The sequence below is a fragment of the Macaca nemestrina genome, chromosome 3 (genome assembly GCF_043159975.1).
Source record: "Macaca nemestrina isolate mMacNem1 chromosome 3, mMacNem.hap1, whole genome shotgun sequence".
In the NCBI taxonomy this organism is placed as follows: Eukaryota; Metazoa; Chordata; class Mammalia; order Primates; family Cercopithecidae; genus Macaca; species Macaca nemestrina.
In genome coordinates this window covers 90051675-90076626 of record NC_092127.1, presented here as the reverse complement: position 1 = coordinate 90076626, position 24952 = coordinate 90051675, and the positions used below count along the sequence as shown (strand labels likewise).

Genomic DNA, 24952 nt, shown 5'->3' with positions numbered 1-24952 from the left:
TGGGAGGTGGAGATTGCAGTGAGCTGAGATCATGCCATCGCACTCCAATCTGGGCAGCAGAGTGAGACTGTCTCCAAAAAAAAAAAAGCAACTATAGTCGAGTCTCATGATCCAGGAATTCTAATTGCAAAATTATTTTTATTGTTTTTGTGACAGGGTTTCACTCTGCCACCCAGGCTGGAGTGCAGTAGTGTGATCAAAGCTCACTGCAGCCTCGACCTGGGCTCAAGCACAGATTTTGTACAACTGATTCTTCAGAGATAGTTGTGCTTTCAGCCAGGAAATGCTAATACTAAACTTAATCAGCTGGCTCAAGAGTATGTACTTTGCCAGAAATGAAAAGTAAATTCAATAATTGGCTAGCTATAAGAATTGGAGTAGTATTTTAATTTTTTTTTTTTTTTTTTTTTAAAGATAGGGTCTCACTCTGTTGCCCAGGCTGTGCAGTGTTGTGATTATGGCTCACTGCAGTCTCAACCTCCTGGGCTCAAGCCATCTTTCTAACTTGGCTTCCTTAGTAGTTAGGGCCACAGGCACATACCATCCTGCCCGGCCAATTAAACTTTTTTCTAGAGATGAGGTCTGTGTTGCCCAGGTTGGTCTTAAACTCCTGAGGCCAAGTGATCCTCCTACCTTGGGCTCTCAAAGTGCTGGGATTACAGTTGTGGGCCACTGCACTTGGCCTATTTTAATATCTTAAAACTGCTTTACATTTTCATATTGGCAAACCTAAAAATGTTTGCCATTGCAATTCATGTATATCTCATGTTTAAGAAGAAAAGTCAAAGGACAAGACCTTTAGGAGTTACTGGCTTTCCTCCATACTCTCCGTAACTGTTTTGTTATTGCAGTTGCCAACTTAGGTTACTTTTGTTCCTAGGAGGCTGGGCTACACCAAAGATTAGAAACACATTTCTTACAAGTGGAGTAGAAGCTAGTTTTAATTTCTCCTTCCTTTCAGTTCACTTAAGATAATACTTGGGGCCCGTTTAGGTCCCCATATCTCCAGCCCTCTAGGTAAAACAGGAGGGAAGCTGGACTACATTGTCAGGCACTTCAAATGCACCAAAGTTCTGAAAAGGGGAAGTCCTGACCCTAACTACCAGTTTCCCACTTTTCGATCAATGACATGTTGCTCTCTCACACATAATTCTGTGGGAGCCTTTAAACCATATCAGTAAATTGAAAAAGTACATAGCATCAATCCAACCAAAAGATATTTGCATGGTAAATGTGATGCGCTGATATAGACTCTAAAATAACGCTAACATGTGGAGAAAAAAGGGCACAGAATAGTGTTGATAGTATTCCTTTTGTGTAATTTTAAAGGATATGTATGCTATTGTGCGCATAGAAACTCCTGAGAAGATACATAGGAAACTTAACAGTAATCACCCATTTTTTGCAGGTTAGTGTATAGCTTTTCTTTCTCATTATATAATTTCCTGACAATTTGTATTTTCTAACCCTTAGGTATATTGCATTCATTCATTTATTTTTATGTCAAGGATTATCAGGATGGTAAGATCCTGGACCATTTGTGTTTGCTTCTTTATACTTCTCAGGATAAAATAACCTAAATGTTACTTACCACTACCAGAAAGATTTATGTGACTACATTAAAACTTTATTCAACAAAATGCCATAAAGTAAAAAGAAAAGTCACAAGATAGACTAGAAGATATTTGCAACATATAAAACTGACAAATGATTGATGTCTAGAATAAAGAACTCCTAAAAATTATTCAGAGAAAGAGAAATAATTCAGTAGAAAGTTGGGCACAGGATATATAGGAACAGGTTCTTCACAGTAAAATAAAGTGTCCATTAGAATGAAGGATTTAACAAGTAATTGAGGAAAATGCAAACTAAAGTCATAATAAAACACCATTCCACACTCATGTAATTCACAACAATTCACATCTACTTTGAAGAGCAATTTGGCAATGTCTAGTAAGGCTGAATGTGTTTATTCTGTGATATACGTCTTAAGTAACTAATGCAGTGAGCCCAATACAGAAGAATGTTCCACTACAGTGTTGTAATACAGAAACCGGCAGCAACTTCATGCCTTCAATTGGAGAACAGATAAATTACGGTAGTTCCCATAATTGAATACTGCTACATAGTACTAAGATTAATGAATGAGAGCTTCACATATAATATAGATTGAGTGAAAAAAGAAAAGCTGTAGAATGAGCCAGTATAAGGCTTAAAAACATATAAAACAGTACTAAAGAGTAGATGGTTTAGGTTCTATACAGTGAAAGTACAACAACATATACAGGAATGATAAGCATTAAGTTTTGGATAATTGTTACCTCTGGAGGGGAGGAACGGCAATGTGATCTGGAAGTGGCAAAATTTAAGATTTGACAAAAGTAGGTGTTGAGAACTTTGATATTCAGTATGTAATTCACTATACTAGAAATAGTACAGCCACAACCAACACACATATATACCTATTTAAGCCCAGAATGCTGTTTCAATAATACATTTTAGTGCCCTGTGAGGGGCAGATGCCATACTAGGAATTTGGGGTACAGGTATGAACAAGGCACAGTACCTGCCTTCAAGATAATATCACAGAAGCAGACTTGGGTCCTGATTAACTCTGTCACTGATGGCTAGGATCTGTTCTTTAATCAACAGGCCTGAGACCCTTCAAAGTTCAATGAATGTTTCTGAGGTTTCAGACACCCACCACTGCCCTGCTTCCTTTATCTTTCCTTTACAGAATGAAGATAATGGGCAAACCACGACAATGATTACAGCATAAAACAAAGAAGACAACTTCCACACAAACGCAGAAATTACTTTTATTATGTTAAAATATTCCTTAATGAGCTAGCAATTATTTATGTGGAGGAGTCCGGAAAACAGGTTCATGACTGAATTATCCTTGTCCTTGATTATATTCATGAATTACAAATATCACACTATTCTCTGGAGTAGCTGTGAAGCTCTACGAGGCTGTGAGATTAGAGGCGCTTCTCCCTGCCTGTTAAGCTGCTCCCATCGCATCACAACAGGATGGACATTATTTCTCTCTTTTGAATTAAATCTTTACAACAGTTCGAATGCTGTAAAAGGAAGCAACATACTAAGTTTTAAATGATACCTTTAAGACCACTAAAATTGTTTTTCGACTCTCCATTGCCTCAAACTCTGTGTCATTATTACATTCTATGATATACAGTTAAAGAGAAAGCTTACCTCTTTCCAGAATGCATCAGTTCAAAGGCTTTGTTAATTTCATCAAAAGACAGATTGTGAGTCACAAATTCATCAACTTTTATCTTTTTGGACATATATTCAGACACCAACTTTGGGACACTTTCAACACTCTTCCATCCTAAAAGAAATCACACATTAATTTATTCAACAAATTCCTGCAATATGCTTGTTACTTAGTGGAGGACACAAACGCATTTAAAAGAATGAATTTTGCCGGGCGCGGCGGCTCAAGCCTGTAATCCCAGCACTTTGGGAGGCCGAGATGGGCGGATCACGAGGCCAGGAGATCGAGACCATCCTGGCTAACCCGGTGAAACCCCGTCTCTACTAAAAAATACAAAAAACTAGCCGGGCGAGGTGGCGGGCGCCTGTAGTCCCAGCTACTCGGGAGGCTGAGGCAGGAGAATGGCGTAAACCCGGGAGGCGGAGCTTGCAGTGAGCTGAGATCTGGCCACTGCACTCCAGCCTGGGTGACAGAGGGAGACTCCGTCTCAAAAAAAAAAAAAAAAAATGAATTTTTTGATGAGCTAAAGGGTAATGAAAAATCCAAAATAGCATGGAAATGATTTGACAAACACCTTTCAGTTAAGAAGTAAATACTTGAAGATGGCCGAATAGGAACAGCTCCAGTCTACAGCTCCCAGCGTGAGTGACGCAGAAGACGGGTGATTTCTGCATTTCCAACAGAGGTACCGGGTTCATCTCACTGGGGCTTGTTGGACAGTGGGTGCAGCCCACGGAGTGTAAGCCAAAGCAGGGCAGGGCATCATTTCACCCGGGAAGCACAAGTGTTGGGGAATTCCCTTTCCTAGCCAAAGGAAGCCGTGACAGACGGTACCTGGAAAATTGGGACACTCTCACCCTAATACTGCGCTTTACCAATGGTCTTAGCAAACAGCACACCAGGAGATTATATCCCGTGCCTGGCTTGGAGGTTCCCATACCCACGGAGCCTCGCTCACTGCTAGCATAACAGTCTGAGATTGAGCTGCAAGGTGGCAACAAGGCTGGGTGAGGGGCATCCACCATTGCTGAGGCTTGAGTAGGTAAACAAAGCGGCCCAGGAAGCTCAAACTGGATGGAGCCCACTGCAGCTCAAGGAGGCCTGCCTGCATCTGTAGACTCCACCTCTAGGGACAGGGCATAGCTGAACAAAAGGCAGTAGAAACTTCTGCAGACTTAAAAGTCCCTGTCTGACAGCTTTGAAGAGAGTAGTAGTACTCACAGCATGGAGTTTGAGATCTGAGAATGGACAGACTGCCTCCTCAAGTGGGTCCCTGACCCCCAAGTAGCCTAACTGGGAGGCACCTCCCAGTAGGGGCCTACTGGCACGTCATACGGCCAGATGCCCCTCTGAGATGAAGCTTCCAGAGGAAGGATCAGGCAGCAGCATTTCCCGTTCTGCATTATTTGCTGTTCTGCAGCCTCCACTGGTGATACCCAGGCAAACAGTGTCTGGAGTGGACCTCCAGCAAACTCCAACAGACCTGCAGCTGAGGGTCCTGACTCTTAGAAGGAAAACTAACAAAGGACATCCACACCAAAACCCTATCTGTACGTCACCATCATCAAAGACCAAAGGTAGATAAAACCACAAAGATGGGGAGAAACCAGAGCAGAAAAGCTGAAAATTCTAAAAATCAGAGTGCCTCTTCTCCTCCAAAAGAACGCAGCTCTTCGCCAGCAACAGAACAAAGCTGGATGGAGAATGACTTTGATGAGCTGAGAGAAGGCGGCTTCAGACGATCAGTAATAACAAACTTCTCCAAGCTAAAGGAGGATGTTCGAACCCACTGCCAAGAAGCTAAAAACCTTGAAAAAAGATTAGACGAATGGCTAACTAGAATAAACAGCGTAGAGAAGACCTCACCTGATGTAGCTGAAAACCATGGCACGAGAACTACATGACACATGCCCAAGCTTCAGTAGCCTATTCGATCAACTGGAAGAAAGGGTATTAGTGATTGAATATCAAATGAATGAAATGAAGTGAGAAGAGAAGTTTAGAGAAAAAAAGAGTAAAAAGAAACGAAAAAAGCCTCTAAGAAATATGGGACCATGTGAAAAGACCAAATCTATGTCTGATTGGTGTAACTGAAAGTGACGGGGAGAATGGAACCAAGTTGGAAAACACTCTGCAGGATATTATCCAGGAGAACTTCCCCAACCTAGCAAGGCAGGCCAACATTCAAATTCAGGAAATACGGAGAATGCCACAAAAATACTCCTTGAGAGGAGCAACTCCAAGACATATAATTGTCAGATTCACCAAAGTTGAAATGAAGGAAAAAATGCGAAGGGCAGCCAGAGAGAAAGGTTGGGTTACCCACAAAGGGAAGCCCATCAGACTAACAGTGGATCTCTCAGCAGAAACTCTAAAAGCCAGAAGAGAGTGGAGGCCAATATTCAACATTCTTAAAGAATTTTCAACCCAGAATTTCATATCCAGCCATAAGTGAAGGAGAAATAAAATCCTTTACAGACAAACAAATGCTGAGAGATTTTGTCACCACTAGGCCTGCCTTACAAGAGCTCCTGAAGGAAGCACTAAGCATGGAAAGGAACAACTGGTACCAGCCACTGCAAAAACACGCCAAATTGTAAAGACCATTGATGCTAGGAAGAAACTGCATCAATTAATGAGCAAAATAACCAGCTAACATCATAATGACAGGATCAAATTCACACATAACAATTTTAACCTTAAATGTAAATAGGCTAAATGTACCAATTAAAAGACACAGACTTGCAAATTGAATAAAGAGTCAAGACCCATCAGTGTGCTATATTCAGGAGAACCATCTCATGTGCAGAGACACAGAAAGGCTCAAAATAAAGGGATGGAGGAAGATCTGCCAAGCAAATGGAAAGCCAAAAAAAGCAGGGGTTGCAATCCTAGTCTCTGATAAAACAGACTTTAAACCAGCAAAGATCAAAAGAGACAAAGAAGGCCATTACATAATGGTAAAAGGATCAATTCAACGAGAAGAGCTAACTATCCTAAATATATATGCACCCAATAAGGAGCACCCAGATTCATAAAGCAAGTCCTTAGAGACCTACAAAGAGACTTAGACTCCCACACAATAATAATAGGAGTCTTTAACACCCTACTGCCAACATTAGACAGATCCACGAGACAGAAAGTTAACAAGGATATCCAGGAATTGAACTCAGCTCTGCACCAAGTGGACCTAATAGTTATCTACAGAACTGTCCACCCAAAATCAACAGATTATACATTTTTCTCAGCACCACATCACACTTATTCCAAAATTGACCACATAGTTGGAAGTAGAGCACTCTTCAGCAAATGTAAAGGAACAGAAATTATAACAAACTCTCTCAGAACACAGTTCAATCAAACTAGAACTCAGGATTAAGAAACTCACTCAAAACCACCTAACTACATGGAAACTGAACAACCTGCTCCTGAATGACTACTGGGTACATAACGAAATGAAGGCAGAAATAAAGATGTTCTTTGAAACCAATGAGAACAAAGACACAACATACCAGAATCTCCGGGACACATTTAAAGCAGTGTGTAGAGGGAAATTTATATTACTAAATGCCCACAAGAGAAAGCAGGAAAGATCTAAAATTGACACCCTAACATCACAATTAAAAGAACTAGAGAAGCAAGAGCAAACACATTCAAAAGCTAGCAGAAGGCAAGAAATAACTAAGATCAGAGCAGAACTGAAGGAGATAGAGAAGCAAAAATCCCTTAAAAAAAATCAATGAATCCAGAAGCTGGTTTTTTGAAAAGATCAACAAAATTGACAGACCACTAGGAAGACTAATAAAGAAGAAAAGAGAGAAGAATCAAATAGATGAATAAAAAATGATAAAGGGCATATCACCACCGACCCCACAGAAATACAAACTACCGTGAGAGAATACTATAAACACCTCTACACAAATGAACTAGAAAATCTAGAAGAAATGGATAAATTCCTGGAATGCACCCTCTGAGGACTAAACCAGGAAGAAGGTGAATCCCTGAATACACCAATAACAGGTTCTGAAATTGAGGCAATAATTAATAGTCTACCAACCAAAAAAAGTCCAGGGCCAGATGGATTCACAGTCGAATTATACCAGAGGTACAAAGAGGAGCCAGTACTATTCCTTCTGAAACTATTCCAATCAATAGGAAAAGAGGAAATCCTCCCTAACTCATTTTATGAGGCCAGCGTCATCCTGATACCAAAGCCTGGCAGAGACACAACAAAAAAAGAGAATTTTAGACCAATATCACTGATGAACATCAGTGCAAAAATCCTCAATAAAATACTGGCAAACCGAATCCAGCAGCACATCAAAAAGCTTATCCACCATGATCAAGTTGGCTTCATCCCTGGGACGCAAGGCTGGTCCAACATATGCAAATCAATAAACGTAATCCATCATATAAACAGAACCAAAGACAAAAACCACATGATTATCTCAATAGATGCAGAAAAGGCCTTTGACAAAATTCAACCGCGCTTCATGCTAAAAACTCTCAATAAACTAGGTATTGATGGGATGTATCTCAAAATAATAAGAGCTATTTATGACAAACCCATAGCCAATCTCATACTGAATGGGCAAAAACTGGAAGCATTCCCTTTGAAAACTGGCACAAGGCAGGGATGCCCTCTCTCACCACTCCTATTCAACAGTGTTGGAAGTTCTGGCCAGGAAATCAGGCAGGAGAAAGAAAGAAAGGGTATCCAGTTAGGAAAACAGGAAGTCGAATTGTCCCTGTTTGCAGATGACATCACTGTATATTTAGAATACCCCATAGTTTCAGCCCTAAATCTCCTTAAGCTGATAAGCAACTTCAGCAAAGTCTCAGGATACAAAATCAATGTGCAAAAATCACAAGCATTCCTATACAGCAGTAACAGACAAACAGAGCCAAATCATGAGTGAATTCCCATTCACAATTGCTACAAAGAGAATAAAATGCGTAGGAATACAGCTTACAAGGGATGTGAAGGACCGCTTCAAGAACTGCAAATCACTGCTCAACAAAACAAAAGAGGACACAAACAAATGGAAGAACATTCTATGCTCATGGATTGGAAGACTCAATATGGTGAAAATGGCCATACTGCCCAAGGTAAGTTACAGATTCAATGCCATCCCCATCAAGCTACCAATGACTTTCTTCACAGAATTGGAAAAACACTAAAGTTCATATGAAACCAAAAAAGAGCCTGCACTGCCAAGGAAATCCTAAGCAAAAAGAACAAAGCTGGAGGCGTCACACTACCTGACTTACAAACTATACTACAAGGCGACAGTAACCAAAACAGCATGGTACTGGTACCAAAACAGATATATAGACCAATGGAACAGAATAGAGCCCTCGGAAATAATACCACACATCTACAACAATCTGATCTTTGACAAATCTGACAAAAACAATAAATGGGGAAAGGATTCCCTATTTAATAAATGGTGCTGGGAAAACTGGCTAGCCGCAAGTAGAAAGCTCAAACTGGATCCCTTCCTTACATGTTATACAAAAATTAATTCAAGAGGGATTAAAGACTTAAATGTTAGACCTAAAACCATAAAAACCCTAGAAGAAAACCTAGGCAACACCATTCAGGACATAGGCATGGGCAAGGACTTCATGACTGAAACACCAAAAGCAATGGCAACAAAAGCCAAAATTGACAAATGGGATCTAATTAAACTAAAGAGCTTCTGCACAGCAATAGAAACTACCATCAGAATGAACAGGCAACCTACAGAATGGGAGAAAATTTTTACAATCTACCCATCTGACAAAGGGCTAATATCCAGAATCTACAAAGAACTTAAACAAATTTACAGGAAAAAATCAAACAACCCCATCAAAAAGTGGGCAAAGGATATGAACAGACACTTGTCAAAAGAAGACATTTATGCAGCCAACAGATACACAAAAAAATGCTCATCATCACTGGTCATCAGATAAATGCAAATCCAAACCACAATGAGATACCATCTCACACCAGTTAGAATGTCGATTATTAAAAATTCAGGAAACAACAGGTGCTGGAGAGGATGTGGAGAAATAGGAACACTTTTACACTGTTGGTGGGACTGTAAACTAGTTCAACCATTGTGGAAGACAGTGTGGCGATTCCTCAAGGATCTAGAACTAGAAATACCATTTGACCCAGCAATTCCATTACTGGGTATATACCCAAAGGATTATAAATCATGCTACTATGAAGACACATGCACATGTATGCTTATTGTGGCACTATTCACAATAGCAAAGACTTGGAACCAACCTAAATGTCCATTAATGATAGACTGGATTAAGAAAATGTGGCACATATACATCATGGAATACTATGCAGCCATACAAAAAGGTGAGCTCATGTCCTTTGTAGGGACATGGATGAAGCTGGAAACCATCATTCTGAGCAAACTATTGCCTACGACAGAAAACTAAACACCGCATGTTCTCACTCATAGGTGGGAATTGAACAATGAGAACACTTGGACACAGGGTGGGGAACATCACACAACGGGGCCTGTCATGGGGTGGGGGAGGTGGCAGGGATAATATTAGGGTATATACCTAATGTAAATGATGAGTTAATGGGTGCAGCACACCAACATGGCACATGTATACATATGTAACAAATGTGCACCTTGTGCACATGTACCCTGGAACTTAAAGTATAATTAAAAAAAACCCAATAAAACTATGGATATAAAAATAGCTATGGATATAAAAAAAAAGTAGTAAATACTTTTGAGAATTTTCCTTTCTCTGTATTAAGATTTACTAAAACCTCATTAAAGTTTTGGCCTATTGAGACTTTTAAAACTGCCCACGACAGAACTCTGGAAGTCTCAACAACAAGCTTATTTAGGCCCACATCAGCAAAGATTTCTATAATCATGATATTCAAGGAAGGAAAAAAACTCATATAGTACAGGACTTTATTTCCTTGGTTTTAAATTTAACAATGAAATAAGGATAGCATCTCAGAACAGAAAACTATGAAACTAAAAAATGAAATAGAACTCTTAGCTAAATGGTAAGATTTTAAAGAAAATCAGGTGCTTCAATTTCTCACTGTATCTAAAGAAGCAACACAATCAACAAGAAGCCTTCTACCTTCTAAGGATGCTTTCAACCATATTTCAAACCTCTTTTGAGCCTTTTCCAAACCTCCTCCCTTATATTCTCCACTAATTATTCTTTCCCCACAAATTGTGGGGATTTTTTCTTAAACCTGGTAACTGAGATGACCACAGCCACTCCTGTTCTCTAGACAAAAACTTCTATTATCTTTGGATCATATTTTAGCAATGCAAGGGGCCTCAATGATACAGTGAATTACCCAACCAGCATGTGCCAGAATGAGGCTTCAGTTAGAGGTTACTACCAAGACCCCCTGGATCAGCCAGGCTTGGAATGCCCTTTCAAATACAGCCATGGACAAAGTGATGCCCCCAAATAGCATACACAGCTTACAAAGTTTCTTCTATGATACTCTGCTGTGGCATATATCTAGAGCTTTGAAGGGGAGGGCAAGTCAGATTGACATTTTCTAAGGCAAATTCTGTAGTTATAAAGAAGGAAGACTTTGGCCAAACCCCCCATTTTAGCATACTTTCCAAATCTTTTCTTCTGGCCTTCAAAAAAGCTGGCATAATATGAGGTAGAGGACCTTAAAAGACAACTCGTTAAACACAGATCATTCAAAACACACGCAATGTGATTTTTTTTCTTTAGGAGGATGAAGAAATATAAATATATATTTTTAAAACCCTTTAAAAACTTTAGACTCAATGCAAATAACAAAAGAGAAAATGCAGTAATCTCATCCATTGAATTACCTCCAAAGGCAGTGCCTTTCCATGTGCGACCTGTTACCAGCTGGAATGGACGAGTGGCAATTTCTTCACCTGAAGCAGCTACTCCAACCACCACGCTGACGCCCCAGCCCTTATGACACGCCTCAAGCGCTGCTCTCTGCAGGCACAGATATGACCAAATCACAGAAGTCAGTGCATTTTCCTGAGAATAACTGCTTCCCAGAAACTTCTAGAGATGCCATTGTTTTTAAAGAAAATGGCAACAAAAGGCCAAACTTAACATTTAGTGAGCTCAATTTCATTGAACAATTTATATTTTCATTTACTATTTTTGTTTTTTTTTGAGATAGTCTCCCTCTGGCACCCAGGCTGGAGTTCAGTGGCATGATCTCGGCTCATGGCAACCTCTGCCCCCCGGGTCCAAGCGATTCTCGTGCCTCAGCCTCCCTAGTAGCTGGGATTACAGGCATGCACCATTGACACCCAGCTAATTTTTGTATTTCTAGTAGAGATGAAGTTTCATCATGTCCTGGCTGGTCTCGAACTCCTGGCCTCAAGTGATCCACCCACCTTGGCCTCTCAAAGTGTTGGGATTACAGGCGTGAGCCACCATGCCCGGCCTGAACAATTTATTTTAACAAATTAACCTGGTTAAATATTAACATAAATTAAAATAAAGTGTTTATTTGCTTTCTATTTTGAAAAGTAAACTGTGGTTAAACTCTAAAGGATTTAATTTTAAAAAGCAGGCAGCAGAATTAATAGTAATACTTTTACTGAGTGTCTATGTACGTTTCAGTAGATATTGTTACTACAGGTTGATTATCTTTTATCTGAGATACTTGGGACCAGAGCGTTTTGAATTTTGGATTTTTTCGGATTTGGAATATTTGCATCGTATTTATTGGCTGAGCATTCCTAATCTGAAAAGCTCCAATGAGCATTTCCTTTGAGCATCATGTTGGTGCTCAAAGTTTCAGATTTTGGAGCATTTTGGATTTTTGGATTAGGGATAGATGTTCAACCTGTACCTGCATTTTATAGATGAAGAAACTGAGGTTAGAGAAGCTGTTTGTTCAGGGTCACTGGGTTAGTAAGTGGATGTGTATTTGATTCCAAAGCCCATGCTCTGCACAACTGCTTTATTCTGTCTTTTCATTTCATGAGACATGCACTTAGCGGGCATTGAAAGGCAAAGAAACATCTCTTCTCATCCTTCCCTGAGCTGTTCTTGTATCATTTCCCACTGTAGTTCAAATAGATATTTTCCCCTTCTTTCACTAGAATAATTCTTATCAAGAAGCTTTCCTTTGCCAAAACAATTTTTAATCTAAAACTGCATTTCAAAAAAAGCAGTTCCATAAATTAAAAAGGAATGAAGCTCATACTCACCATGACCTTCACATTACCAATACATTCAAAGGAATAGTCCACTCCTCCATCAGTCATCTCAATGAGCACTTCCTGGATGGGTTTACTAAAATCCTGAGGGTTAATACATTCAGTGGCTCCAAACTCTTTGGCCCTTGCAAATTTATCTTTATTGATGTCCACGCCAATGATCCGGGATGCACCAGCCACTTTACAGCCCATGATAACTGCCAATCCAACTCCTCCCAGGCCAAAGACCGCACAAACAGAGCCAGGCTCCACCTAGGAGTAAAGACAGTTTATAAAGTACGCATTCTACCAGCGTCAAGAGAATCGCTGGGTTTCATACAGATGGGCCAATTTCACTATTCTAGGACAGTTTCACTGAATTAAATTAGAAGGCAGAAGCAAAATCCCAAGTCAGTCTCTTACCTTGGCAGTGTTCACAGCAGCACCATAACCAGTTGAAATGCCACAACCTAGAAGGCAGACTTTATCCAAAGGTGCTAAAGGATCTATTTTAGCAACAGAGATATCAGCCACAACTGTGTATTCAGAAAATGTGCTGGTTCCCATGTAATGCAAAATTGTCTTTCCTTTGCAAGTAAATCTGCTGGTACCATCTGGCATTAATCCTTTCCCTTGAGTGACTCTAAAGAAAATAAAGAAAAAGGCAAGTTGGAATTAGGTTTCTAAAAACCCACAAGAAAAAGAAATCGGTTTTAAAAATAATGACAATATTCAGAAAGTGTTGTAAACTAAAATTTTGAATGTATTCATTATTAATTTAGCACCTTGCAGCAATGCCTGATAAACGAAATTTATAAGAGATTTATAATCTTATCCATCTTTTCCAATATTCACTAGCTTTCTAGATCATACTGTTAGAATATTGAACTCATTTTAAGAGGTACAACTTATGGATCAGTTGGAATTATTTTAAAATCCCATCATTAAAACGGTCGGCCGGGTGCAGTGGCTCACTCCTATAATCCCAGTACTTTGGGAAGTTCAGACAGGAGGACAACTTGAATCCAGGAGTTCGAGAGTAGCCTGGGCAACATAGCAACACCCTATCTCTACAAAAAATAAAATTAGCCAGGTGTAGTGGGGCATGTGTCTGCAGGAGGTTCACTTCAGTCCAGGAGTTTGAGGCTGCAGTGAGCCGTGACTGTGCCACTACATTCCAGCCTGGGTGACAGAATGAGACCCTGTCTCAAAAATTAAAAAAATGAAAAAACCTCTGTGAGCAAATATAAATTCTTAAAGGATAAAGCCAAAACCAGTACCTATGCAAGCAGAAATTACAAACCATTAACCAGATCAGCTGACAAAAACAGATGGCCAAACTGGCTAATTTATATCTTTCAGGAAGCATTTTTCTGAAATGTAACTAACAGTCCTCAATAATGCAAGTTAAATTACCTCTTCACTTTGTTTTGCCTGTGACTTGGTTACACCAATAGGAAAGAAAACCCAAAAAGCTTACAAAGGCCATTGATGCAATAAATGGTAACAAAAATTACTTTTGCTATTCTAAACAGAGGTGATATAACATCTTGCTTAGGAGTACCCACCCTAACGTCAGAGTACTTGGGTTCAAATCCTGTGTCATCTGAGCAAGTTAATTAATCTTTATGCCTTCATTTTCTCACTAGAAAATGCTGAGAAACACAGGTAACTTCCTTTACAGATTGCTATAAAAATCTAATGAGATGTTATATGAGGCTTCAGCATTGTGTCTGGCACAGAATTGATGTTTAGTAATTATGTTATTTTAAATAAAATAAATACTAAAATTGCTTTTTTTTTTTGAGACAGCACAGGCTGGAATGTATAGCTCACCACAGCCTTGAACACTGAGGCAGGAGGATCGCCTGAGCTCAAGTGATCCTCCTGCATCTGAGTACCAAGTAGCTGGTACTACAGGGGCATAGAGACGGGGTCTTGCTATGTTGCCCAGGCTGAACACCGTAATTTGATGTATACTCTTAGCTAAACTCTTTGGAACATACATATGAATAAATACACAGATGAGAAAACAGACTGCCTCTAGATTCAAGAGCAAATACATTTCCTTTGAGAAAAAAACAAATAGGACCAGAAACAAAGAACAGGTGACAAAGCTCCATCAAAAAAAATTTTTTTTTTGAGAAAGGTTTTTACTCTGTCATCCAGGTTGGAATGCAGTGGCACATCACTGCTCACTGGAACCTCAACCTCCAGGGCTTGTGATCCTCCCACTACAGCCACTGAGCAGCTGGGACCACAGGCACGTGCTACCAAGTTCGGCTAATTTTTAGAATTTTTTATAGAGAGGGGATTTCACCAAGGTGTGCACGTTGTTCCCTAACCGCTGGACTCAAGTGAACCACCTGCCTCAGCCTCCCAAAGGGTTGGGATTATAGGTGTGATCCACTGCACCCGACTAAAAATAACTATTATATCTTAATGAGAACAATTTAAGTTTGGTTAGCCCTCCTTCATGTGAGAAGTCACTGTATTCTAGAGGAGTTTCTTGAACAAAAGGTGATGTGGAATACATTTTATGCTTTGAAAGAATTTCTCAAAATGGTAACAATCACAAAGAACCCATCACCATTACTGTATTTCATGTGTTGCAAAATTTTTCAGACTGTGTTTAAAATTCCCTTTCAAAGCGTTTTTTTTTTTTTTTTTTTTTTGGTTCTGGTTTTACCAAAGTAACAGGATTTGCTTTATAAAATAAATGGAATTTTGTTTTCCAAAAATATAAACTAATTTTGTCAATAACAAACAAATGGATCTCCCATACAATGCTGGTGCAAGTGTAAACTGGTACAAGTATACCAGAGAGCTGTAGATGCATATCCTATGACTCAGCAATTATAATCTCAAGAAAATGCTCAAGAGAAAGCAATGCTTATATCCATCAAAAGACATGTATAAGTAAGAATGTTCCTAGCAGCATTAACTGTAACCACCCAAAACTGGAGTAACCTAAATGTCCATCAACAGGAGAACAGATCAATACTGGTATTTTGAATGCAATAAGACAGAGTAACAAAAAAGAACTACTGACGCATATGCAGCTTGATATATCTCACAGACATTATAAAAGAAAGAAACCTGACAAAACAGCATGCACTGCATGACTCTATTTATACAAAGGTCACAGTGAAAGGAATCAGGACCGTGGTAACCTAGGAGGGAGGTAGGTTCTGACTTGGAAGGGACATGAGGGGCCTTGTCAGGTGCTGGCAGGGTTCTCTATCTTGATCTGGGTGATGTTCAAACCAACAGGTGTTTACATACATAATTATTCATTGAGCTGTACACTTAAGATCTATACACCTTAAGTGCTTAATAATATGCATGCTCTACCTCAATTTAAAAGAAAATGGAACACACACAAGGGGATCTTAAATTTCCTCAAAGAGGTAGTTCTTTCAGTGTTGTTACCTACTACAATAAAAACAACTACCTTTTCTGTGTCAAGGAGTTAGGTTATCTCCTGCAGTCTTCCTAATAGCCTTAGTGGGTAAGTTTTATTACTCTCACTTACTGGACAGTAAAATGGTTCATAAAAATGATTTTGTTTAATCTCGCAAGCATGTTTTTCCTTACTACATAGTTTGGCAAATTTAGCCTACTGTTTTGTGAAGAGAATGGGTACCGAAAATTCTGTTTTATATCTTAATGGCTGGTGATACTGGACAAACCCCTTAGTTTCTCTCTCTTTTTTTCTGTAAGAAAAGTCAGTATATTTATGGTTTGTTTTATAAAAGTTACTATAATACAATGGTACATAGTATTGAATTCACAAAAATATGAACAAATTTTTATAGCTAGACACACTCACAATGAAAACACTGCTTCAAAGCAAGTTACATCCAGATGATAGTGTCTATACACACAAACATCCCTAAAATTTAATGGTTCTTTTCTTTGCAGCAGGAGGGAGGGAGAGAAAAGAAAAAAGATAGCAGATACCCTCAACTCTTCAAAAGCAGAGATTTGTTCAATGAAAAATAAAGGAGTTGAAAGAAAAATGAGCCAACAAATTTCCAGATTATGACAAACCATTCCAGGGCAGGGTTGGCGGTGGTGGGGGGGGGCGGGGTGGCACGGTAGGGGATCCTGGGGAGAGGGAGGGCCCAGCTGCCTTTGTGAAGACCAGCCAAGGTTAACATGCGGCACCATAGCTGGCAAGGTGAGGCCAGGGTGAGGCATAAGGTGGAGTCACTCCCCTGGTCTCTTCACATCCCCACTACTTTCTTTCATGGGGCAGAGAGGAAACAGAATGCAGACACCCCTTGGGGGCTGTACAAGTTACTTAAATCAGCCACCTCTATAAGCTACACATTTCCTCATGTGAAAAATAAATGTTTCTTCAGTTGCACAATTAGGCAGAAAACTACAAATGGTAGAGAAGGTTGCTGCTGTGCCCAGGTACCCTCTCTGTGTCAAAACTTCTTAATTTCTGAGTCTTCTCTCATCTGTGAAAACGGGGATAGTAGTGAGGTTGCTATAAAGATGGAATGAAACCACTGATACACAATGCACTATATAAACTGCCACATAATTATTTATTCTTATCATTGTTAATATGACCTTGTGGAACAGGAATTAAAAGAAATTAAAGAATGTGTAAGCAAAAACTCAGTTATATGTAAGAAAACCCAATTTCCCCTGAGGAAGAGAAAGAGCTGGAGTCCTTTAAAATTAACTGGCTAGTGAGCCTTATCTCTCCCTTTCCCAGGCACTGTGAAGACTCTGTTTCTCTAGCTGTGCAGCTGCAAGGTCACAGACAAATAATCTCAAGTCGTAAAACATGTTGTTCCTTGAAAAGTAAGAAATGATGTAATGCATGTCTCAACTGAATAACTGTCTGTTTCTCGCTTCTGTAATATGCTCCCCCCTGCAGAGATCTCTCCCCGCCCCACGAAATGCTTAAAAGGTGTCTTGACTCTTTGTTTGGCGCTCAGTCCTTTGGATGTTAATCCAACTGGGTTGGCGCACCTAAATAATTAAATAATTCCTCCTCAACCCCTCAGTCTCTCTGATTCCTTAATTTTCCCGTAGCACTTGTGTTTTAAGAAGAATATAAAAAGATACTAACCTTATCTTCTGGCAAAGGTTAGTTTTAGGATTCAGACAAAATTTGCATTCTCCACACTGTGGGATGTAAAGTGGGATGACAGTGTCACCTGGAAACAAATGCAAAGACATCCTGAACAGGTAGTATCTATTTCTAAATGAAAACATCAGCCTTTGCAAATTCCTGTCAACTGATGTGGCTTTGCAAAGTTAACAACTTCAACTCTTAGAACTTTACCTAGGTAACATCATTCAGATACCGTCTGACCATGCAAAGAGTATGTTTCAATATTTTTATCTAAATGAAACTCTTTAAACAATAACTGAAAAACAATGAAGTTATACGCTTCAAAATCCTGCTTCATTGATGCATCTCTAAAAATTCTTCCAAAATTGGTTTTGGAAATGTACTTAAAAAGTTTCACACAAACGGTAGTCTGCAAAATCAGAGAGAAAAAAATACCCAAATATTTGTGCTTCCCAGATGAGGAATAAACTCTCTTGACAATCTACTTAGATGATACCTATTAATATGTAGTGGGTAGTTTTATCAGAAAAACAATTTCCCCATAGGAATAAGCCAAAATCATCAAACACGTGGTTCAAATCTCTCCTTACCCGCCTTCAGTTTAGTAACTCCCTCGCCAACACTTTCCACAATTCCAGCACCTTCATGTCCCAAGATCACTGGAAAACAACCCTCAGGATCAGCTCCACTCAGGGTATAGGCATCGGTGTGGCAAACTGCAGTGGCAATGATCTATTAGGACATTAAAACAATGAATGTTTAAGTGTATGTGCATGCAATTCAGAGGTACGGATACAAGAAAAGTCATTTTATTATAATACTGTATTTCACTGACTCTAAGACACATTTCTTTCATATTTTAACCTCTCTGAATTCAGCATGTGCTTATAATCCATGGCATCTTAACAATTAGAATTGGCAGCAATTTTTTAGTGGTACTTAAAAGCAATGGTGCATTTGTATGCAATGAAATAGGGAACATCCAGTCCCCCTTTCAGTGCATGTTAGCAAGAGAAGGTGAACAAGGTCATTTTATGGGCACCATGCCTTCAAGCATGGAGAGAAACATCACCTGTGTGCAAAACAGGTGGACCCCATCTCACTGCTAGTTTTCTCATGACAGCTGGGAAATATGATTTTTAAAGAGGTAATGACTACTTCAGAAATATGCCAGTCTGTTTGAGTCTGGGCCAAAATTCAGAACTTTGAGAGGAACCAACTCCCTTTTTACAAACCAGACACAAGTTCTATTTAAATGAGCCTGTTATCTCTCTCTGGCTATATTATATAATAATAATATTATTATTATTATTATTTTTATTATTATTTGAGAAAAAGTCTCGCTCTGTCACCCAGGCTGGAGTGCAGTGGCATGATCTTGGCTCACCGCAACCTCCGCCTCCTGGGTTCAAGTGATTCTCCTGCTTCAGCCTCCTGAGTAGCTGGGATGGCAGGCGCGTACCACCAGGCCCGGCTAATTTTTTGTATTTTTAATAAAGATGGGGTTTCACCATGCTGGCCAGGCTGGTCTTGAACTCCTGACCTTGTGATCTGCCCACCTTGGCCTCCCAAAGTGCTGGCATTATAGGCGTGAGCCACCATGCCCGGCTGTAACTTATCTTTTAAAGCCACCAAAAGCACAGAAAGGCAAAATCTTGGAGTAGTTCTATTTATGTGTCTCTGCTCCTGGCTTATATATCCATTTACAATGTAACAATCTTTGCTACCTGTCTGCAGTTTTGCAGGGAAGATGACTGTACTCATTGTGTCCATACTGCTCAATGAGCACAATGACTACCCACTGATTGTGAGCTGTATGGGCCCTTAATATATCCAGGACAAACATCTTCTTCAGTGGCAAAATCACAATCAGCTTAATTTCTGAATTTGAAGAAAAAAAAGCACTATTAATTAAAAGATTTCAAATTCCTGGGTATGGGTTGGAAAGGACCTTAAGATGTTATTTGGGCCAGTTGCGGTGGCTCATACCTGTAATCCCAGCTCCTTGGGGGGCCGAGGTGTATGGATCACTTGAGGTCAGGAGTTGGAGATCAGCCTGACCAACAGGGTGAAACTCCGTCTCTACTAACAATACAAAAATTAGCCAGGCATAGTGGCGCATGTCTGTAATCTGAGCTACTAGGGAGGCTGAGGCAGGAGAATTGCTTGAACCTGGGAGGCAGGGGTTGCAGTGAGCCGAGATCGCACCACTGCATTCCAGCCTGGGCAACAGAGTGAAACTCTGTCTCAAAAAAAAAAAAGAAAAAAGATGTTATTTGGTCCTGGTCTGCTCCACCTGGTATGTGGGATCTTTGGGGGCATGAGCCAGTATTTGTGGTGTGTTTTCAAAGTGAGATGGTGGGGGAAGTATATTCGAAGTCACAGCTCTTATTTGCTGTGACTCTTTTCCTAGAATGTTAATGATCACTACTCTAAAGCACTAATTTTATATCAAAACAAGTAGAGAGTAGTAGAATGCTAAACACATGAAGTTTTCTACATGCCAAGGTTTCAAAGATCTCTCCAACTGGCTGCCTTGTACAATATGCCTCTCTCCAGGGGTAACATCATTTATCTGCCACCAGAGGTTGAGAAGCACTAGAATAATGAATTCCCTGAATCCTACCCTTGTCCGCCAGGGTGGGTGCATTTTAAAGCTCTCTAAGCAAGCTGACTTCACTTGCTTGTTGCTCTATTCAATCAGGAGCCTCTTCTCAAATCTTGTTTAGTTGCTGTAGCAAAAGTGAAGAGGCATTTTAACCAGAGCGACTCCATCTTGAATAGGCACTGGGTAAAATAAGGCTGAGACCCTACTGGGCTGCATTCCCTGGATGCTAGGCATTCTTAATCACAGCATTCTTAATCACAGAATGAAGCAGGAGGTTGGCACAAGATACATGTCAGAAAGACCCTGCTGATAAGACAGGCTGGGGTAGAGAAGCCGGCAAAAACCCATCAAAACCAAGACGGCAATGAAAGTGACCTCTGGTCATCCTCAAGGCTCATTATAGGCTAATTATAGTGCATCTGTATACCAAAACGGAGTCTCACCAGTGCCATGAGTTTACAAATGCCACGGCAATGTCATGAAGTTACCCTATATGGTCTAAAAGGGGGAGGAATCCTTAGTTCTGGGAATTGCCCACCCCTTTCTTGGAAAACTCATGAATAACCCTTTGTTTAGCATATAATCAAGAAATAACTATAGGTATACTCGGTTGAACAGCCCATATTGCTGCTCTGTCTATGGAGTAGCTATTCTTTTATTTCTTTGCTTCTCTAATAAACTTGCTTTTACTTTACTCTATGAACTCACTCCAAATTCTTCCTTGCGTGAGGTACAAGAACCCACTCTGGGTGTCAGAATAAGGAACCCTTTCTGGTAACATTTCTTCTTTTGTTTCTAATGTGTCAGCATATATTTAAAGTTATGTAATCAGCAGAAAAATGAGTATCCTACAGAGTTACCTTAAACCCAAACTGCAGAAGATAAATTGCAATAATCCAGTGACCCATGGGGATAGCTGTTCAGCCCAAGATCAAAGCTAAAAAAGATGGAGAAGCATGCTGCAAAGGTGAGTGATAAGAGAAGGATGTTATGATTGTAAGGCTGGATGACTTTTCAATATCTTTCCTTTGACACTGTCCTTTGGGATTTATCCTCTGCAGATCTCAGATCTACTCATCTATCCAGAGACCTCCTTGTGTCTTTTTTTTTTTTTTCCCAGTGCCTTAAATATATCATTACCTTGATTCGAACTTCATGAGCTTTTGGGGGTGCCACCTCTATCTCCTCTATGGAGAGAGGCTTTCCAGCCTCCCAAGCAACTGCAGCCTTGCACTTGATAACCTGAAGTGGGGAAAAAAGGGAGTAAGCTGTTTATCCTTCTAAACAAATAACTACTTAATAGCCAATTTAGATACAGATTAATGCTAACCTTAAAAAGTATATCACAGATTCACAAAGAAACATATGTTTCCAAGTGATATGTTTTTAGATTTCATACAAATAGTATACATCAAAAATGATTTAATTGAGATGATTACCTGGTCAGATAGAAAAGCATCTTTTGGTTAAAAAGTTGTACTCATCAAATATTTAATGGCCCTCTACAATGCATAAGCAAGAGCAGGTTAAGAACACAAGTTCCGAGAGAATCTGATTCAGCAGGTCTGGCATGGTGTCCAAGAAATCTGCATGCTTAACATGTGCCGCAAGAAATTCTTTTGATCAGGCTGTTCTGAATACCACTGGTTTGGTGCAAAATTGCAAGGTGGGAAGGAGGATTAGGAATGTAACAATGAGGAGCTATATCCCTTGTAACCGCACCGGCCAATACAGCAGCCACCTGCACTTAGAAAATGACCACAGGCCGGGCATGGTAGCTCACGCCTGTAATCTCAGCACTGTGGGAGGCTGAGGCAGGCAGATCATGAGGTCAGGAGTTCAAGACCAACCTGGCCAGCATGGTGAAACCTCGTCTCTACAAAAATACAAAAATTAGCTGGGCATGGTGGTGCACATCTGTGTGGTCCTAGCTACTCAGGAGGCTGAGGCAGGAGAACGGCTTGAACCTGAGAGGTGGAGACTGCAGTGAGCCAAGATTGTCCCACTGCACTCCAGCCTGGGCAACAGAGCGAGACATCATCTCAAACAAAACAAACAAAAAAACAAACAAAAAAAGAAAACAGAGATATGCTATAAATATAGCTGGACTTTGAATACTTAGTTCAAAGAAAAGTAAAAATACTCATTAACAGTATTTTAAAAAATACTGCTTACATGTTGAAATGGTATTTTATGTTAAGTAACATTATTTATGTTATAAATAAACTATTAAAACTTCACTTTTTCCTTTTCAATGTGGCTACTGAAAAATTTTAAATTACACAAGTGACTAATGTATCTATAGCACACAGAGCTGCTTTAGAGATTATAGTCAGTATACCCTCCACAACCAGAGAACCATACGTAATGAGAAAGGTCCTGATTAGTTTACATTACACTTGAGAAATGCGTTGACAGACTAAAGGTTGTAAACCACTGGGTTTACAGGAGACAGATTTTAAAGTTAATAATTACAAAGAGTGTGATTTAAAGAGACAGGCACAAAGTAATACAGAAAGCAAAAAAAGTAGATTAAGAGCGTAACTTTGCTTGGTTTGGGAGAGCTTCACTTATAACCCGGATACTGAAGGATGAGGAAAAAGTAATTATAAATGGTGATAAAACACCTATATATAGGGTGATTGTGAGGACTGAGTAAGAATGAATACGAAGTCCCTGGCCGGGCGTGGTGGCTCAAGTCGCCTGTAATCCCAGTACTTTGGGAGGCTGAGGTGGGTGGATCATGAGGTCAGGAGATCGAGACCATCCTGGCTAGGTGAAACCCAGTCTCTACTAAAAATACAAAAAATTAGCCGGGCGAGGTGGCGGGTGCCTGTAGTCCCAGCTACTGGGGAGGCTGAGGCCTAGATCGCACCACTGCACTCCAGCCTGGGCGACAGAGCTCAAAAAAAAAAAAAAAAAAGGAATGAATATGAATATGAAGTCCCTAACACAATTCTTGGAGCAGCATAGCTTTGCAAAGTAAGTTAGTAGTTATTGACAGCAATAGAACAAACGGTTGAGGAAAAGGAGAGGTGAACTAGATAGAGATAAAAAGAATGGCCTCTGTAGGCCGGGCGCGGTGGCTCACACCTGTAATCCCAACACTCTGGGAGGCCGAGATGGGTGGATCACCTGAAGTGAGGAGTTCGAGACCAGCCTGGCCAACACAGCGAAACTCCCGTCTCTACTAAAAATACAAAACTTAGCCGGGCATGGTGGCGGGCGCCTGTAATCCCAGCTACTCGGGAAGCTGAGACAGGAGAATTGCTTGAACCCGGGAGGCGGAGGCTGCAGTGAGCCAAGATCGAGCCACTGCACTCCAGCCTGGGCAACAAAGAGTGAAACTCCATCTGAACTGGAAAAAAAAAAAAAAAAAAAAAAGGAAAAAAGAATGGCCTCTGTAAATTGGTGACGCTGGAAATGATCGTTTTTTAAAAGTAAATTGCAGATACTAAATCTTATAGTACAAAGAATCAGACAATGCATTAGAATCTTTTTCACTTCAATGTGCCATAAATTTCAACTCCACAAGTCAGATTCAGAATACTAACAATTAAGTTATGCAACCTAAAAATCCAAAGAGACAAGAATACTAAATTTGATGGCCTGCTCCCCTTTAAAAAATGTCTTACAGGAGCCTAACCTTTCCTTTTTACTGACAATTCTAAGCAAAACAAAGTCCCACTCTAAATCCGCGGGAAATGGCACTACTTCAACATTTGAACTATAGTAACAATTACAATCTTTCACATTCTGTGAACAAAGACACTCAGCAATAAGGAAGAGCAACTACCAGTTTAAGTCTGAAAGACTGTTTAGAGTTTCTTTCAAACTCCAATATGTTAAGGCCATATGTCTTACTAGAAAATGTCCAAATTTGCAAAGCATTAAAATAATCAGCAATTTTAGACTATTTATTCGTAATTTCTGCCTTTCTTTACTGTCTAATGTGTATTTTATGAATTGGTCAGAGAGGAGCAGACCTGGGTCGGAATCCCAGTCCGCCATCACAACCGACCTCAAATCACAGTTTTTGATAAGATGTCCCCATCTCGCGGAGGTGTTTGTTATGTGAGGACTAGAGGGAAGATAAATCTCTTGGTGTTCAAGCGCTCGAAAACGTTTCTGAAAGGGACGTAGGGGTCTTTCCAAAATACACTCCTTGGAGGCACAATAATTAAGGCGTAGGCTCAATTATGAAACACAAGCAACCTAGGAGTTAGGAGCACGGGCTCTGGCTGCAGCTCTGCCAAGTATGCAAGCTGCAAGAATGACCCAGAGTGAGTTACTTAACTTCGTGTAAGAAGCAATGCGTGGCCGCTCCTAACCCATTTCCACTGGGATACCGTCCTGACCAGCCCCTGCCCCCCACTCTCCGGCTCTCCCACCCCCACCCCGTTCCGGTTGTCCCAGAAGCAGCAAAGAAAGCTGCTTCCCAACTGAAGAGCCGAGACAAAGCTTCCTTCTCTTTCTGCCCTGCTGAGCCGCTCGCCGGGGCCCAGTTTCAGAACCAGGAGCCAGATCCCGTCCTGGGCCGAGCCTCGCGCGTCCCCGAGGACAGCAGCCTGGTCCCATGCCATGCAGTCCCTCCCTAGTACTCAGGGCCCTCCGCTCAGCGGGCGCTACCTGGTTCGCCATGTCCACGGGTTTTGGTCAGCATGGGGTGCGGATGTTCGCACTGAGCTGCGCGGATGTTCCGACAGCGCGGCGCGGCGACCGCGGCGTGGGCGTGGCGAGCGCCTAGCGAGGGGGCGGAGCGTGGGGGCGGGCTTGCAATGGCGTCGACCGGAAGGGCGGTGCTC

The 24952-nt window shown here is 40.5% G+C and overlaps 1 protein-coding gene across 1 annotated transcript; it reads right to left on the bottom strand.

The window, feature by feature from the left end:
* Window positions 1-2806: 2806 nt before the first annotated feature.
* LOC105486384 (alcohol dehydrogenase 5 (class III), chi polypeptide) lies at window positions 2807-24906 on the bottom strand. Its single transcript, XM_011749250.3, has 9 exons — window positions 24777-24906; window positions 21288-21389; window positions 18130-18271; window positions 17534-17621; window positions 12865-13084; window positions 12454-12714; window positions 11083-11218; window positions 3217-3355; window positions 2807-3083 (listed from the first exon to the last, which is right to left on the bottom strand). The coding sequence occupies exons 1-9, from the start codon at window positions 24786-24788 to the stop codon at window positions 3059-3061; spliced, it is 1125 nt and encodes a 374-aa protein (XP_011747552.1). The 5' UTR covers window positions 24789-24906; the 3' UTR covers window positions 2807-3058.
* Between the last annotated feature and the right edge of the window lie 46 nt (window positions 24907-24952).

What these genes read in the sequence shown, in the direction of transcription:
- LOC105486384 (XM_011749250.3), bottom strand. An exon ending in AGTTACTAAACTGAAGGCGG is followed by an intron (nt 17,622 to 18,129) that starts GTAAGGAGAGAT and finishes ATTTGTTTCCAG; the next exon opens with GTGACACTGTCATCCCACTT. An exon ending in GAAAGGCACTGCCTTTGGAG is followed by an intron (nt 3,356 to 11,082) that starts GTAATTCAATGG and finishes GATTTCTTTTAG; the next exon opens with GATGGAAGAGTGTTGAAAGT.